This window comes from Sciurus vulgaris (genome assembly GCF_902686455.1).
Source record: "Sciurus vulgaris genome assembly, chromosome: 2".
NCBI lineage: Eukaryota > Metazoa > Chordata > Mammalia > Rodentia > Sciuridae > Sciurus > Sciurus vulgaris.
Genome location: NC_136462.1, coordinates 99,656,898 through 99,674,949, shown reverse-complemented (window position 1 = coordinate 99,674,949; position 18,052 = coordinate 99,656,898). Strand labels below are relative to the sequence as shown.

Genomic DNA, 18,052 nt, shown 5'->3' with positions numbered 1-18,052 from the left:
AATCAAATACTGTTTGCAGAAAAGAATAAATGAAATCTTAATAATTTTTATTTTGTGAAGATAAACAATCACATAAAATTACCCACTGTCATTAGACATCAGTCAAATCTTGTTATTCTTATATTACTGTTTCCTAGCAAAATAAATAAATAAGTAAACAAATTCCAGTATGAGCTTCTCTGAGAGTGAGCATATGATTCTTTACCCACAAAAAAGAGAACCAAAGAACTGGTAATGGTGGTACATACCAAGGAAGGTGGTATATACCAAGGTACATATCAAGGAAGATGGCTTGAGCCAAGGAGTTTGAGATTAGCCTGGGCAATATAGTGAGGCCCTGGCTTAAAAAAAAAAAAAAAAAGAAGAGAAAAGAAAAAGGAAAAGGAAAAGCAGAGCCAAGATAGCTCAGATATCAAAACTGGGGATTCTGAAACATTTTTCTGAAAGAAATATGTAGCAGGGTGCGTTGGTGCACACCTGTAATACCAGGAGGTTAGAGGCTGAGGCAGGAGGCTCACAAGTTCAAAGTCTGCCTCAGCAATTTGATGAGGTCCTAAGTAACTTAGCAAGACTCTGTTTCAAAATAAAATATAAAAAAGGGCTGGGGATTAAGAGCCCCTGTGTTTAATCCCTTGTTACCCCCCAAAAAAACAACAATGAAAACCAAAAAACTATGTGCTAATTCAATAATTAAATTCTTGTTTTAGCATTTTATATATTATCAACTAAAACTACTATTACTATGAATTTATGTTCATATCCAGGTCTACTGTGTTTGAAAACAGCAACACATACATTTAAATACTTTAAAAGAACACTAGCATTTATTAGACACATTGATCTGAAAAGAGTATTTTTTAAAGGCTATGGTGACGTGACAACCAATCTAATTAAAAAATAAGTGGAGAGGTTTCAATTGTCTTGAGAATACAACAATAAATGCATTACTAACAGCTGCCTGGGTATTTCCAGGGGGTGGGGAGATTGAGATGTTTAAATCTGCACATCCCCTAAATTTTAAAATGCTTCTATTAATAAGATATAAACCAGGACCCAGGAATCATGGAGTATAATACTGAGAATGGACTTAGGCCCACAGAAAAGTCTCAGAAAACACAATTTGGGGCAATTTGCAGATGATCTTTACTTAAGGGTTTCCCTCTGTCTCTTTCCTGGCCACAAGACTCCAGTAATTTTTCCCGTTTCTATTCTCAGTGGCCCTGCCTGGAGCTCAGTGTTGGGCTGAAGGATGTTCAAACTGAGTTGGCAGAAAACCTGTTTAAGTGCATTTAGGAGCCAGTTCAACTGGATCCTCTCCTGCCCCATGTATCCATGGGGACCAGACATATCCTTTAAAATGATGTTTGGGAAAGGACAGCTCACTTAACTGCTGGAGTCACTTCATTTTATTCTGTTCTCAGCCTTTCCTTCTACCCCAAACTCCAACCATATCAAGTGCCACTTCTTGTTTGGAACAAAACAAAACAGGCCCTGGTGAGTCAGCCCGTCCATAAATCAGGCTCACTTTGTATTCTAGATCAAAAGGTCAGCAAACCCTTTCTATAAAAAGTCAGATAATAATGTTTTAGACTTTATGGAGCCATATGGTCTCTGCAGCAACTACTCCACTCTGCTGTTATCCAGTAAAAGTAGTCAGAGCCTATAAACAAATGAGTGAGACTGGGTTCCAATAAAACTTTATTTACAAAAGCAGACAACAGATTGACTTTGGCCCTTGGGTCATAGTTTGCCCAACCAGACTCTTGAGATTATAACCACAAATGGTGCCTCTCATTTGAAAGTGCAAAATGATTCCTATGGTTCTAGACAGATGAATGCCCACTAACTCAGAATTTAGTGCTCTGATATTGAACCCATAGCTACCATAGGAACAACCAGAGTGATCCAAAAGTTCAGTATTTACGGTCCTCGGCAGTAAATCAACATGATCAGAACTTGGTAATAGGAACCTGATCAGGTCTGATTCTGTTTCATTTAGAAACCTGAGCATGCAAGTGTTCCTGGCTTTTGCTAATCATGAAGATGAGGACAATGCGATTCTGTGGTGGCAGGTGAAAATTCAGAGAAAACTAATAAATTATGGATAACATAGCATTTAGAAGGCTTAAAGGGTCAAGGTATTTTCCCAAGGTGCTAAATATAAGTCAGTACTGGGCAATTCACTGCACAAGCAATAGGGACTATCAACTCAAAAGTAAATTTACTCACTTTTGGCTGAAAAACCAGGAAACAAAACCAGACTTATAAAAGTTGTGAGAAGAATAACAGCCAAGAATCACAAAATTTCCTATAATTAGAGAACGATCATCTTAACCAGCTGGTTCATATTATTAACAGGAAAACTCAGGCCCAAGGAAGGAGAGCTAACTTGCCTAAATAGTTTGTGGAGGACTCACCGAATCTCAGCCGTTTAACTTCCAATCTGTTGCTATTTGACTAAGCAATCTGATTTTAAAGGTGGCCTACTGACCCCAAACACTTACGCTATGAGATTATGTTCTAAGTACCTGGCTACCCTTAAAGACAAGTTTTCTGTCCCGATAGAAATGACCCCAGAAAACACCTGAAATGTACTGGTGGCGAGGGTGGAGGAGGGGAGAGGGGAATAGAAGGCAGCACATCATTGGTTTAATGTAGCTGACAAAAAATGCACAGGATAAAGCATTAAATGGCCATCTTCCCATGAGTATAAGTGCTGATCTCTCATGTTGTATGATAACATGGCAAGAACAGACTGGGAAGTTCTCAAATCAAAGTTTGCATTGATCTGTTTCTCTCCTAACAAATCGAAGGCAAATGTGATCCTGGTATCTTTGGTGTCTGTGACGTAGAGGATTCCCCGAGCTATGAAGGCATTGCCGGCCTTGGACTTGGGGTACGTGGTATTGATGTGCTGCACCACTGAGAATGTCCTGTCGTCCAGCTGTGCTACAAGAATGCTCGAGCCATCCACACTTGAGGCGTAGATGATCCAGAGGCCCTTTTCATCTACAGCTAGGTTGAAGTAAGTCTTGGAATTTGCAAAAAGGTATTTTCGATCAAAATACAAGGCATTTTCGAGCTTCAGAGTTTGGGATGTTTCTTTGCCAAATTCAAATCTGAAATGTGTACAAAGAAAAAAATAGATATGAGTTACCATTTTTGTGGGAAAAGGTGGTTTTGTGAGACTCCTTAAACTGAGCTGCTAGACCTGGGGGGAAGCCTGAGATTCTGCCTTGCTAACAAGCTCCAGGTAATGTCTGTTCTGCTGGTCCTTCTGCAATGCTGTGGGCAGCAAGGATGTAAAGGACAGTAACTAGCCTGTGCTAGCCAAAGAAACAGGGAGGCAGCAGTGTGGAGTCAAGGACAGTCCTCCCTGGCGTCAGAATGAATTCACATCTAAGCGACTTACTAGCCACATGACCCTGAGAAAACCACTTATCCTTGCTCGTCCTCAGGTGTGTGGACCCCAACTGTCCTCTCAAAGATTCTCAGAGCTACAAAGGCTTGTGAAGATGACCTAGTCTGATCCTTTCACTACAAATGAAAAAGGAGGAGACGAGTCCCCAAATAAAAGTAGCAGAGCCAGGGTGGGAGCTTAGGATTTCTAACTCCAAGTTGACTGGTTATTCCTTTACTCCTTGGAGTTTTAAGAAAAAAGAAATTCAGACTATTTTAAATTAAGAAAAGTTCCCGGCTGAGAAGTGATGTAGCAATGTCAGGGCTGTGAAGCCAAGCTTTCTCTGCCAGGTAAGTGGCTGAAAAATTAAACTTGGGCATGGAGTCCCAAGTCCCTTAGCTCCCAGGGGCTGATTTGACAGGCTACGAGTCTAGTTGAGTCAAAAAAAATGAATAATGATTCAAAAATGATCTAAATTCAGAAATGACAATCCAGTGACATTAGGCCAAAATAAAACACCAGAGGGTGCCATTGAGCAGCATAGGAATCGCCGTGCCTGTGCATCTGTGGAAACAATTCTTGTGGGCAGTAGGAGGGCTCAGCCGCTGCTGCCACAGCTGACGGGACACAGTCTCCCTTCTCTCTGGGAAAGCAGAGGAAGGGGGTGAGCTGGGCTGGGGGCTCCATCAGCGTGACTGGTGGATCTGAAGGCAGAGATGCCCGAGTTTGGGCTGCCGTCCCTAGTCTTTCAGTGATCTCAATTGTGACATGAAATTCTTCACATCCCAAATGTTTCAAAACAAAACTGATACCAGGGAGTGACACCTTCTTGTCAGAGGGAGCTACAGGTTCTGGCTGCTTCCTTCCTCAAAGGCTGAGAAAACACCGGTCTTACTAGTCCGCGTCCCCTTCACCTTGCCTTGGCCTTCCCCATGGTGTCTAGACCAGCAGTTCCCACAGACGCTAGACCTTAGGTGGGGGCTGGGAAAGGGGGCTCTCTCACTGTCCTGTGATGCATTCAGCTCAAAAACCCTGACTGACCTCCCTTGTGTGCCAGCCTGAGGGACATAAAGATAAAAAAAACACAGTCCCCACTCCTAAGTAGCTCATTAGTGTACCACACAGCAGGCGCTCTCTGGGGTGCATTAGAAGGGGCTGTGGAGCACAGAAGAAGGAGCTGAGGTCCAGGTGGCTCACCTCACTATGGTGTTGGAGCCCCCTTTGTGGTAGTAGAGAGAGTTGTTGTAAACAGCATGCCCACAGCCATGGAAGTAGTGCGGGAGGTGGATGAAGGTGTAACTGCCATTCAGAAGCGAGGGCCGGTCCTTGAACTCCTTCACCATGATGCCTGCAGGGCGGAAGTCAAGGGAAGGCATTACCCACCTCCAGCAACCACAGCTGGGGAGTGAGTCTTAGAGGAACTTAAGAGAAGCGAAGGTGAGAGCAAAATGTTGTCTAAGGTCCCTTGTCCAGTTTGAAGAGTTGGAGGCTCCCAAACCCAGCTCTCCCTATGGGTGCCTGACAAATCTTTCAAATATGGTAATCACGGCATTGGCTTGGCTTCTCCAGAGAGACCCCATCCCTGCTCCCACCCCACTCTCTAATGTTTATAAAACCTCCTTAGGTATTAGGGATAGGACCCAGGGGCACTTTACCCTAAGTTACATCCCCAGTCCTTTTTATTTCTTATTTTCAGACAGGGTCTTGCTAAGTTGCTGAGGGGCTCACTAAGTTGCTGAGACTGACCTTGAACTTGAGATCCTCCTGCCTCAGTCTCCTGAGTTGCTGGGATTACAGGTGTGTGACACCACACCTGGCCTAGTGTTTATAGAATCTTCTATTGAGCAGTATAGGCCTACACCAGACATAGCAAATACTTGACATTTGTGGACAGACCTCTCACAGCCTCCTGCCTCTTCCTGCACACCGCAATGGTTATTGCTAATGCACAATATTACTCTTGCCTTTTAAGCCCCACAGCCACCTCAACTGGTAATTTGGGTAGTTACCACTGGCTGACCAGTTAGTCCGGAGGAAATAAAGAAATTGTTTCTTTTCAGTTCCTTCTCCAACCAGTGCGTATGGCCAGACACCTTCTGGAATGAGGCCATTGTTATACCCTGGGCAATGTGTGGCCACATTCCTTTAGATCAGCATGACTAGGGTCAAAATCAGATGAAGTGTGACTGCAGAATGGTCCTGTACCTTCTCCCCTGGTCCAACAAATATCTGGTAAAAATGACCAAGAAGTGTTCTTTTGAATGGTGCAAACCTTAGAGAAAGATGGAGGTGCACAAAGAATTTGTCTCTGACGTTTCTTCCACATTATGGATTTGAGGATTATAAGACCTGCAGTCATCATGCTATTTGTATCCTTTCGGATACTTTGCCTAAAATTGGATAGGCTACATTGGGGGTGCCTCAGTTGTGTCTGTGACTAGGACTGCAGGGGTCCCCATCAGCATGTTCAAGGGAGGCATGTATTCTGCTTTCTGAAACCAGCAGCAATTTAGTATACCAATAATAGCAGGGATTTCAGAAACAGAATAAGCCTGAAGGTAGGTGACAGATGAAAAATACAATCACAACACAGGTTTGGATCCTCTGTTGAGGAAAGTACCTGAAAAATGTTCAGTCACCCAAATACGGTCATCACTTTTATTAGCAGACTCTCTTATCCAAGTCCCAAATGTCTCTGTAACCTTTAATACTTGTGTTGGGTTTCCAATGGAAGTGATCATGGAATCTGCCAGAAGAAGAAAAACAAAAGTTACCTGCCAATTATGACTTTAAGTTTTGAATTTCAAGACAGAATTTTTTTTTCATTGCTAGAGGTTGAACCCAGGACCTTGGGCATGCTAGGCAAGCACCCTACCACTGAGCTACACCCCTTACCCCAGGAAGCTTTGTTGGTGTACCTGCTTGTGGGGAATGGTGTTCGTTGACTTTCTCGTCAGCTTTTCCTACCAAGGTATCATCATTTGGTATGGCACATGTCTCACCTAAAACAACAACAACAACAACAATCAAAGCAAATGCAGTTGGCACAGTTTTATAGCTGCTGATTTTCCCCACCTCATTCCAGATGCTAGTTCCATAATGTCCCGTAGAATATGTCCACCATGTTTCTTGTTGGCTTGTTTTTAAGAAACCCCCAGCCATGTGCTTCCAATTTCCTTCTCTGCTTGGTCAGTTCCCAGTAAGCTTTCCATGACCACAGTTGCTAAGATAATACAATTCTAAGAGGATGTCCATGTCTTAGTCTGTTTTGTGCTGCTGTAAAAGAATATCATAGCTGGGAAATGTATAATGGACATGGTTCTGGCAGCTGGGAAGTCTGAGATGGAGGGGTGGGATCTGGTGAGGGCCTTCTTTCTGTGTCATAACTTGGTGAGAAAGAGCAGGAAGGGGCTGAGTCCATTCTTTATAAGGAATCCTCTCCTGTGATAATAGCACTTATCTGATCAGGAGGGCAGACTAATCACCTCTTAGGGATTCCACCTCTTAACACCTCTCAAACTTAGTCCCCATAGCAAGTGGGAACTAAGTTTCCAGTACATGAATGTTGGCAGACACATTCAAATCATAGTGGTCAGTAGGAAAATGTGGCCTGAGCCACCCTGTTCAAACCTCAGCAGTCTGGGGTAAGGAGAGGTATGTTGACACCTTCTTGGCCTCTCTGGAGGATGGTATCTCTCTCATGGATTGCATTGTTCTGGAAGATTTCCACTTCCTGGGGAGTTGTGAAGGTGCAGCCTTTGAGATGGGGTGGCATACTTTACCTTCCTGGGAGAGGCATCAGGAAAGAAATCACAGCCTCAGAAGAAGAAGGATCCTATGGGTTGCCTGGCATAGAGACATTGGGCCCCTTTGCCACTGTTTTCCAACCTCTTGTTCCTCTGTTTGAGGACCTAGGGTCACAGACCTTCGACAGGGGCCTGGACCCTAGTTGTCTGAGGTCACTTGAGCTGTAATTCATCTTCCTCGCCTTGCCAATGGTTCCCTTAATGACAAAGCTCAATTGAGGCCTCTGAGGAAGAGGTGCCTTGGGGAGGCAGAAGAGGGAGGGGAGGAACATGGCCATAGGAGGGTGACAGGCAGGGCCCTGGGCTGGAGATAGAGACTGGCTGGAGCAGGTCAGGGTAAATCAGGCAATCTGGGAAAGGCCAGGCCCATTCACCTAGACAAATCCCGAGGGGTTCAAATCACCTATGCTTGCTAGAAGGCGTAGCCCCTCTGGGGTCTCTAGGGAAGCTCACAGTAACGGAAGGGATTTCTTTGTCAGTCAAATAAAGCAGCCAGAACCTGCAAGATCGCCAAGCTGCTGTCCAGCTGGATGAGCCTGTGCTTCTCTGAAGTCCTTTTGTCATCTGAGGTAAGCAATCTTGGGATCTGTTACAATCCCCCACCTGCAGTCTTGCTGCCTCAAAGAGTTTCATCTGGAGCTTCCACTTAAGAAATTAAAGGGTGTTGAAGAAATGGAATTGAAACCAGACAGAGGGCCAGGTTCAAATGCAAATGCCTGGGGACCAGGGGCTCATTTCTAGGAGGCAGAGTGGAAGATAATGGCCTCTCATTTAAAGCAGTTTTCAGGATTCTGGCCCAACCCTTGCTGAGCCAGCCTCTTAGTAAAAAGGCTAAGCAAAGGAGGCAGCTTCCCTAGACTGTAATGGTCATGGCTGACAGCCTTCAGTAAATTAGAATTTTGCAAAATCTCAGGTCAGAGCCCCTTCTTCCAGGCAAAGTCGCTTCCTGCTCAGTTCACAAAGGGCCCATCCTAACAGATGGTCAGTGCAGGAACAAGGCTGCTGTGATTCAGCATCATGCTAACTGCTGGGCAGAATTATGATCAGGTTCTATTTATTGGGGGTAGGAGCAGTGATTTCTTTGAAAGGCAGATTCACCCCCTAACATGTCTTCTGGAAAGAACAGTATCCCAAATAGAATATGGGTCATTCGAGAAAGTTTGAAAGAAATTCCAGTCAGGATCCTCCTCAAAGTCTGCCACTGAAATGATGGCATCCAGTTGTGTCTTCTCCCTGTTTAAGTTAGGTGATAACCCCTGGGTCACCTCTGTACAGAAAACGTTCTAATGTCACCCTAGAAATACTTCCCACTAATGTGGTCCTTGATTTCTAGTTAGCATTCTATCCCACAGCCAAGCTGCCACAAAATAGCTGAAGAACAAGTTCTCTGGGCCTGCCAGAAGTCAGGCCTGGGTCAGGTCCCAAAGTGTGACTTTCCATCTCTGAAGGGGCAATTCTCTGAGAGGGGGTGCTCTACAGTCAGACAGGACTGGATTTGAATCCTAGCTCTGCCTTTTACTCATTAAGTGACTTTGGGCAAGTTACTTAGCTCCTCGGGTGGTAGTTTGTATCTGCAAGTGGGAGACAGTAATGGTGCCAATATCACAGTTGTGAGAATTAAAAGAACTACGTGCTTGGCACCATGCCCGCGCATCACTAGCACTCAAAAATTAGTGGTGATGGGGCGGGTGGCAGGGTAGCTCAGTGGTAGAGTGCATGCTCTGCATGTGTGAGGCCCAGAGTAAGACCCCCTGTACCAAAACACGCACACACAACATTAGTGTGATGGGGAAGGTAGTTCTATAGTTACTATGTATGTGGGGTTAATTACTCTGACTGCCCCATCATCTCCCTAGTATCAGTCAAGCCCTTCTCTCTCCCATGAGTTTGTGGTTACATAAAGGTCAGCCCTCAAGGCTGCTGGGGAGAGAGGGATGATGGATATGGCAAGGAAGAAGAACAATCTGGTGATAAATGAAGGGAAAAAGATGAGTGAAATGAGTGGAGGCTCAATTCTAGGCCTTTCACTCATCCTCCTTCCTAGGGCAGACAGCTTGGATCTCCCATGAGCATGTTGCAAGGGGAAAGCTCCCATTCTAGGCAAATCTATCCCTCCATCTTAAAAAAGTCTGGTCACAAAGACTGGGATGTAGATTAAGAATTTGAGGTCATTAGTGGAACAGGTTGTGACCTGCACATTGGCCATTGAACATGTTTGGCTGCCGAGGGCCTTTGGATCTTCTGCTTCCAGGAGGCCCAGGAGGGCCTGGTGGGCCTGGGGGTCCAGGGGGTCCAGGTGGGCCTTGGTCACCTTTGGCACCTGGAGAGATAGAGAAGAAATGGGGAGATGACAAGGAAGAGAGAGAACAATTGATTAAGAGTTATCAACAGAGATTGGGTTTCACGTGAGGGAAAGAACAAGTGAGCAGCTGGAGGGGGCACTGAGTTCACCGCCCCCAGAGGTGATGGACTTGGCACTTGTCTCTGCTGAGGTGAGGAACTACCATAGAGGAACTACCATAGCAGGTATTGAGGACCCACTATACGCCGGAACTGTGCTGAGTCTTACAGATCTCCGCCTCATTCTTCCAAACCACTCCCCTCAGAAGCCTGAGTCTCAGGGATGTCGAGTGATCTGCTGAGGTCACAGCCTGTGAACAGCTGGAACTCAGTCTCGGCTGTCACTGCATAGCTCCTCCTTTTAACAGGCTCATGTCAGTGGGTCTCAGCCCTGACTGCTTGGTGGAATCACTGAAGATGGTGTATGAAATTCTAATGCCTGGGTCTCATCCCAACCAATCAGAATGTTGGGAGCAGGTTGGTTGTCTGTGTTTTTAAAAGTTTCCTCATATACATGCACATATGAGAGGTGCTGCTGTGTAAGGAAGATTGTGGGGGTCTCCACGTCCCATGTGGATGAGAAAAGGGTTAACTGCCAAAGGATGATGTTGACTATAAATCAATCAATTACCCATAAACTTAACTAATCAATAAACACACAAGTGCCAATACTACTTCTAAATGAGAGGGGGTGTGACAAGTCTGGCCATACCAGCTCTGGCCTCTAATAACATGGAGTGGCCCAACTCTCTTTTATTTATAGACACACAGGTAAAGGGGGCCAAGACTGGGAGAAGCTTCTGTGATGGACAGGACAAGGTGGAGTTAGGGGAGCCATTTTCTTAGGGACTATCACAGAAGCAAACAGGGAACAACTCCCACATACCCACCTGCTGTCTGAGTCAGACTTCCCTATCTGCTAGTTCTGGGAAGTCAGGCCTCTGTGTCATGAGACTCGACCTAGTCTGATTCTGCTAAATAAGGATGGCTTCCCACAGAAGATGAACCAGAGCTCCTTCAGTTCTGCTTCTATTCAGCTTTGTGACTTTTTAAATCCTTCATCTCCAAATTGAGTCTCATGGTCCCTGACCTGCTCTGTAAGAACCAATGATGTCACAGCTATGAATGATTTGACAGCTATAATCCTGCCCACCGATAAGCAGTCACGCCTCTATCTTTAGGCAGCCAGTGAGGGTGCAGCCCTTTGCAGGGGTCATTGCTCCTGGAGAGTTTACAATATGCCACTCTCTGGGCTGTTCAGCCCTTTGGTTCTACCCTCCAGGGCTGAGACTGGAGAGTGCAAGTCTCTTTTTAGCTGCCTCATCCAAGCCAGACCAAGTAAGCCTTTTTAGTCTTTCTGAAGCTGGCGAGTGGGGGACCACAGGGGCTGCAGATAGGCCTGTGCCCACTCTGGAAATGGCAGAGATCTGCAGGCAGAGCAGACACAGTCCAACCCTCCTGCTCCTTCTTCACTCCACTGAGGGTGCGCTGAGTTCTGGTGCCCTGCACCGCACCTCAGCCTTTTGCATTGGATAGAAGGACCTGGCTTTTCTGAATGGTTTGTCATCACCCCTCACTTGTTCAGCAGTCTACTGGAATTCTGGTTGTGTAGATTTCCTGTGTGACTGAAAGGTAGCATGAGCTTATGTTTTTAAATACATGTATTTACATATACTACCTTGTCAGACCCTCCTTAAATTTTTCATGTTTTGCCTAGCAACATCCCCTTTTTATAAACAAAGTTTGTTAAACATAATTTGATCTTCCCCTGGTGCTTTGGTCTTAGCATTGCACCTGGCAAAGAGTGGGCATTCAAACCATTGTGCATGGGTGGCTGTCTGTCTGGCTGTGCGGCTGACTTGGGGTCATTTTTATGAACGTCTGTTACCAACTGAGCCTCTTCTTCTTCTTCCTCCTCTTTTTCTTTTTCATTTTTAATATGGAAGTTTATTGGGTACTTTGACATCCCAGACAGGTGGATGGATGGAAACGCTCACACTCAGAGACTCATCTGTCATCAAGTTTAAAAGCTATTCTAAGCCAGGAAGATCTCTTCATCAAGATGCTTTCTTGTGTTTCTTCTTTTCATTTTCTTCTTTTTCTTTTTTGATTTCAGAAACATATTTCCCAATTTCTTCAGGATTTAGAATCTTGAGGGGCTCATCTCACCTCATGATAGCAAGTTCAATGTTTTACCACCTGATTGAACCCCTTCCAAGAGGACCTTGACCACCAGCCTGATGGTCAGGGCATCTGTCTCAATGGTTTTGTCAGTATATTTCTCCAGGAACTCACGCACTGATTTGGCACCCTGGCCTAAGGCATTAGTCTTTCAGGTGTAGTGTGTACCCAAGGGGTTGTTCTGATAGAGTCTGGGAGTGCCATCTAAGTCAAAACTCATAATAGGGCAGAGATGCCAGAGGCCTGCGCCCATTGCTTTGTGTATAACACTGCTTCAGATGGGTGATGTAGGGGGTGATATACTCCACAGTGACAGGGTCCTCCACAGTCAGCTGATGGCTCTAGCACTCCACCAGGGCCCTATAGATGACTATTCTTGCATCAGCAATGAGGCCTGTAAAGGTCATACAGACATTGTCATCCAAAGCACAGACTTTGCACACTGCTCTTTCCTCGTGTAGTTTGGCCACTGATTTCTTTTCCACACCAGGAACGACAATGTCCTTCCTCGGACACCAACCACAGTTGAGCACTTCTTGATGACCTCCTGTGTGTACTCTGCCTGGAAGAGGTGGCTGTCTAGTGAGAAGACGGTGATGACGTGGTTGTAGCTCAAGTCGGTGGGGCATGGCGCTCTTGCCATCGCTCAAAAGCACACACTCCTCATCTAGGTTCTTGAGGACAGATACTGTGCCTTGCTCACTTTCATAGTCATTGTTCCAGCTGCTGGTGAAATCCTTGATTCATGAATGGTATTCTCAGATACTCAATAAATGTTTATTGAGTGCATTAGAATAGTTGTTTTTATGATATAGATGGTTTCTAAAGTACTGTGATTTCAAAATTCTTCGGCATCCTCCTCTTCCATGACAACCAGCTCTTTCCAGCATGTGATTATCTGTGGGGTGCTTCCCCTTAACTTCCTCCCACACAAATGCTGACTACCTACTTTCACTCTGGACTAAAAAATCAGTCATTGAATTTTGCCCAAATTCTCTATCAAGTGGCTTAGATGACTGTAACTTGACTGCAAAGAAAACACTTGTGACCGCTGTCAATTGTCCTTGGAGGTCTCTTTGGGGAGCCATCGATGGCCAGCAATAAAACCAGGCTTGGTGAGCTGTCAGACACAGAAATCTGGCTTTCAGGAACTGGAAATCATTGAGAGATTGTTGCAGATGACCTGGAGTATGTGGCATCCGTGCAGTGGTTCACTTCTGGGAATTTGCAGGTCTTGTTGGAATGTCTTGCTAGAGCATCTGGTTTCCTTAACTCCATCCCATCCTGTTCATCACAGAAGTTCCTCCAGGTCCCCCTTTTACCTGTATGACTATAAATAAAGGGAAGGTGGGCTCCTTCATCTTTATGAGGGCCAGATATGGCATGGTTCAACCCATCATGCCCCCTCTGATTTAAAAGGATAATTATCTTCTGTGGTTATTCTATTAAATAAGTTTCTTAGTGATTAATTTACAGCTAGCTCATCCCTCTGACAGAAACCCTTTCCCTCACCCTCCCTGGACATGTGGCTACAGTCTCTACAGTGGCTTACTTACTCATTGAATTTCAATAGATCCTGGGGGAAAGGAAGCTTCCTTCATCCCATTCAACCTAAGTATGGCTTTTAGACCTAAGTTATTTAAAAGACTCATAGATTGATGCCAGATCTGGTCTTGCCCATGTGGAGAAACGTGCACAGCTTTCTCCTCTTTGAAAGTACAGAATTCCAGAATATGCTGAAAGACAGAGGACCGTGGAAGGACAATAAAAAGAGAAGATACAGAATAACAGTTGAAGACCGGTTAGGTCTCTGGGCATGTATACCCTTGAAGTGAGCCAGAGAGCACCCCTCCTACCTGCCAGCAGCACATCATTGGACACATCTCCTTTGTCTCCTTTTTCACCCTTCTGCCCTGGTGGGCCCTCATTTCCAGGTGAGCCCAGTTCACCAGGGTCTCCCTTTTCTCCTTTATCCCCTGGATTTCCTGTAGCTCCAGGTAGCCCTGAAGGGAGGGAAATGACTTATTAGCCTGTTGTGCAAGAAATCCTGGTACACCACTTTGTGATAATTGTACTGTTCTTTTGGTGGATAGCAGCTTTTTGAATCAATCACAAAATGCTTCACAGCCATTTTAGGGCAGAAAAATGGCCATACATCCACTAAAGAATAATATTTCCAGGAGGCTCTGATGGAATGTATGTGTGTGTGTGTGTGTGTGTGTGTGTGTGTGTGCGCGCGCGTGCGCTTGCGCTGGGAATTGAACCCAGGGGTGCTTTACCACTGAGCTGCATCCCTAACCCCTTTTATTTTTTTGTTTTGAGACAGGGTTTCCCTAGGTTGCTTAGGGCCTGGCTAAGTTGCTGAGGCTGGCTTTGAATTTGTGATCCTCCTGTGCCACTATTCCCAGCTTGCTGGGCTATTTTTGGAGAAATTTGGGTGGGCCAACAGATTGGAGAGAGGAGGGAAGCACAAGAGGGACAGTTACAATAGCAGGAAGAAGGTGAGGAAAGTTGAAGTAGAAGTCTGATACCACCCACCACAGGTGAAGAGGGCACAGAGGCATGTGCCCCTATGCATGGCCTAAAGCAAAATGCTTCAAATCACAATAGCAAAACAGGTTGCTGCAGGACAACCAATGGGGTGACTAAAAGATGGTGGGTGAAATGTCTGCTTTTGCTTGTGGAGAGCCATGACTATAGGAATTACTATCCTCCCACACACAACTAGAAGTCTCTCAAGATCTGAGTGACAGTATGACTTCGCATGGACCATGGGCAGGACAGGGCACACTAGATCATTCCAGTTTACCGCTGGGAAGTAATTCCCAGCCATCATAGGGAAGGAGAACCCAAAACAGAGCCTGGCAAAATCCCTAAGTTGAGTAAAGCATCAGTTTGGGGAGACAGACATGCCTGGAATTTGCTAGATAGGATAACAGAGAGGAGAGAGAGCTGTGCTGTATGAAAAATGTTTGGAGTGATAAATATCCAAACAACATGGAAAGAGCCTTTCAAAATGAAGTCTGGAGGCCATAAAGAGGGTAGGACTTATGCCTAACTCTGGCTGTTGCCTGGTCACATCCACACCCTGACCTGAAAGCATCTGGAACAATAAGAAGGGACAATTATATTGTGTTCAGAAGCTCAGTATACATATCAAAAGGTAGGGGACTCTTGTTTTCTGGATGTTTCCATTCTGTTTATACATTCTTTCCTTTATCTTTTATCAGTCCAAAGCTTGTTCCTTTTTAGCACCCACAATCTGGACAAATTCCCACCTTTCTTACCTTTCTCAGAAAACTGATTCAGAGCTATCTGACCCTATCTCCTGAGTTGCAGTTCCTAAGACCCCAAATAAAGTCCTTTCCCTCTTGCAGTTCTGAGTTTGGATTGATTGGCTAAAGAAAGATCCCTGGGAATCTGCAGAGGGCTTCCATGAGTATGACCTATGCAGGTTGAAAATCTACAGAGCCAGGAGGAGAATTCACAGATAGTTCAGTATGCAATTCTCAGAGCTCACAGTGAAAAGTTCTCATACCACCAAAATGGAGAGACCCATAAAGTTATGGGATATGAACTGAAGTTCTCTGAAGAAGTCACATCTGTATGAAAGATCCTGCAGATTCTTTCACCTCTGCTGAGTAGAATACTGTGATTGTGAAGAGATGGAATGTCACATGTCCAGAGCCAAACTTATCTTAGCCTATCTCAGGACCTTTAGAAAAATAGCCATTTACTCAGCTTTTGTATCTGACCTAACATTCTCCTATCAGGTAAATTTCTTGGGAATGTATTGTTCAGCTCAGCAGACCTCTAGCCTCTTCCAACCCTAAAGCTAAGAATGCTGTAAGGTAGCATCTGAAGACTGCAGAAATTTCCCACTTCACTCTAGCCTCAGTACCTCATGCCTATAAAACTTTATATAATCTCTTTCACTTCAGAGTACATCACTCAGGGTAACTTGAATTGTGTTCCCAGGCCATGGTCACTTGTATTTGTCTTAGAATAAACTATTTTCTTTTTTCCTTTAAGGCAGAATTGTTATTTTATGTTGGCAGGTAATATTAGGTCTTGGAAAAGTTATGTCTTAGTAATGGAGCTAAATTAGTCCCAGGGTAAAACCTGCTGGGGACCATCATTACAGAGCTTAAAACAAGCTTGAAAGGATGAAAGAGATTTGCAAGTAATTTCACTAACTGCCTGGAGAGACTCCAAAATTTAATCTATCAATCAGTGCAATTTAGATATTAACACTTTAAGCAAGAAAAATCATATGATCATCTCAATGGATGCAGAAAAGGTATTTGATAAAATTCAACATCCATTCTTAAGAAAAATTCTCATCAAACTAGAAATAGAAGAGAATTTCCTCAGTCTGAAAGAGGGCACCTGTGAAACCTACAGCTAATGTCACCCTTCCCAGTGAAAGACTAAATGTGTTCCCCTAAAGTTACAAACGGGGCTAGGTACCTACTCTCATCATTTTGATTTAACATTCTACTGGGGGACCTAGTCAGTGCAACAATAAAGGAAAAAGAAATAAAAGGCATGTTAAAAAGGCATGTTGGAAAGGATGAATTAAAACTGTCTTTATTTGCAGATGACATGATTGTTCATGTAGAAAATTTCAAGATCTATAAAAGAGCTACTAGAACTCATGAGTACACAGGTATCCAGGCCCTGAGAGGAGAAGTAGTTGCCTAATATTATACAAACACACTGATATGGATCAATTAACAAGATACCCTATCTCAGGAATCTTTGCCCATTTTGATAAGAGTTGCCTAAAGTGGCTTGACAGTGACACTGCTCAAAGTGACAGAGATCTCAGGCAACAAAGGAGCCAGAGGCATGAGTTAATGCAAGCAAAACTTCAGTTCCTTTCCTGTAATCAAGACAATTTAGGATCTTTGCCTTCTCTGACTACTCTGCGAGCTCCTGTGCCCATTCTTTAGGTCCTAAGTGACTACCCATGTTTTCATATCTTATGCCACATTGACTTGAACAATACCCATTTTCCAACCGTTATCCTCTGGCATTGCAAATGTCCTCCCTTCAGTTTTAAAACCGTATCTGGACTGCCCAACCTCCTGCCAGCATTGTTGGGGTACAATGTAGTTGTCCCAAGAGAATCACGAATTTCAGGTTGGAAAGTACCTTAGAGGTTATTTAGATCAACCTCCCAGCCAATCCTAAAAGCCTCTCTTCCAGTTGGCTCTTCTCCAGGTCTTTAAGTGGTGGGGAGGTTTTCATATCAGTTTGTACTCAAATGTTCTTTCTGCCATTGAAGTCGATTGTTCCCTAAAATGTAAATCTGGATCTCTTATTACCTTTCACTTACTGCAGAGGAGTGATAAATATCCAAAATGGTTTCTGTTCTCCCATATTGAAGGGACCATGCATAGACCATCTCGAGTAAGATAACAGTATATCAAAGAACCCCAAGGTACTGATCAATGTTAGGAAGTGTAGCAAACAAACAAACATTTCAACCAATTGATTTCAACCAACCATAAAAAAAATCAGTGAAAACCATAAAATTCAGCTATGGCTGGGAGCCAGAAAACCCATGGTCACTGCTTCCTGCCAGTGGTGAATTTGGGTGATGTCATGCCCTGAGGGAGCTGCAGGGTGTCCCTTGGTTGTTAGTACTTGCTCTGGCGTGGACTCAGTACTACAGTAAGAAGAAAGACAGTAATACTTATTATTGAGGGGAAGGAGTCATTCCTTGCAACAGCACTAAAATCCCAGGGCTCTGGGTCATCCATGCCCACGGTCACTAGGACATCTGGCTGGAAAGTGGTTCACTCACTTGATAAGGGCCCTTATGCAGGGCCCTCTACATGAGAAGATGTTTCCTTTGTCCATGTTTTAAATAGGCAATTTGGCACATTATTTGAAGGAGACAAAAGATTAGGACGTTGCCATAGAGTCCAGCCTGCACAATGCACCGAGTGCAACTGATCCCTTCTAACGGTCTCACATGACCCAGATTTAGCAGAGCTCACGGAAATGGTATCTGCTGGTTACACCAAGGTTTTCTTTTTCAGTCACTTATTCTACACAAAGAGCCTTTCTGCATCATCATCTGATTTCCCCTTCCTTTCTTTTATTAACTGCCTCTTATGTCTCTTACTTTCTTTTTCAAAAAGGCCATATATGAAGCAGGGAAATGTTCAAATTGTAATGTAGCTGAGGTAAGGCAGCTCCTACAGGGGCAGGTATTTAAAGCTGCTAAAGGCCTTTGCTTGAGGGTGTTTTTGCTTAGCTGGGGTGTGCATTGCCATTTTTGTGTTCTTGTTAAGAAAGGGGTAGAATATTTGTT

At 44.4% G+C, this 18,052-nt stretch overlaps 1 protein-coding gene and 1 pseudogene across 2 annotated transcripts in view; both read right to left on the bottom strand.

The window, feature by feature from the left end:
• Nucleotides 1-805: 805 nt before the first annotated feature.
• GLDN (gliomedin) overlaps nt 806-18,052 on the bottom strand; it is a 67,474-nt gene continuing 50,227 nt past the window's right edge. The window contains exons 5-10 of the mRNA XM_079129941.1: nt 13,584-13,730; nt 9,398-9,526; nt 6,319-6,402; nt 6,021-6,146; nt 4,598-4,748; nt 806-3,119 (exon numbers count right to left, since the gene is read on the bottom strand). Of these exons, the coding sequence (XP_078986067.1) occupies nt 2,642-3,119; nt 4,598-4,748; nt 6,021-6,146; nt 6,319-6,402; nt 9,398-9,526; nt 13,584-13,730 (1,115 nt within the window). The 3' untranslated portion in view covers nt 806-2,641. The remainder of the gene's footprint in view (nt 3,120-4,597; nt 4,749-6,020; nt 6,147-6,318; nt 6,403-9,397; nt 9,527-13,583; nt 13,731-18,052) is intronic.
• LOC306655260 (proteasome subunit alpha type-7-like) lies at nt 11,513-12,134 on the bottom strand (annotated as a pseudogene). The gene has a single exon. The product of its transcript is annotated as a proteasome subunit alpha type-7-like (transcript).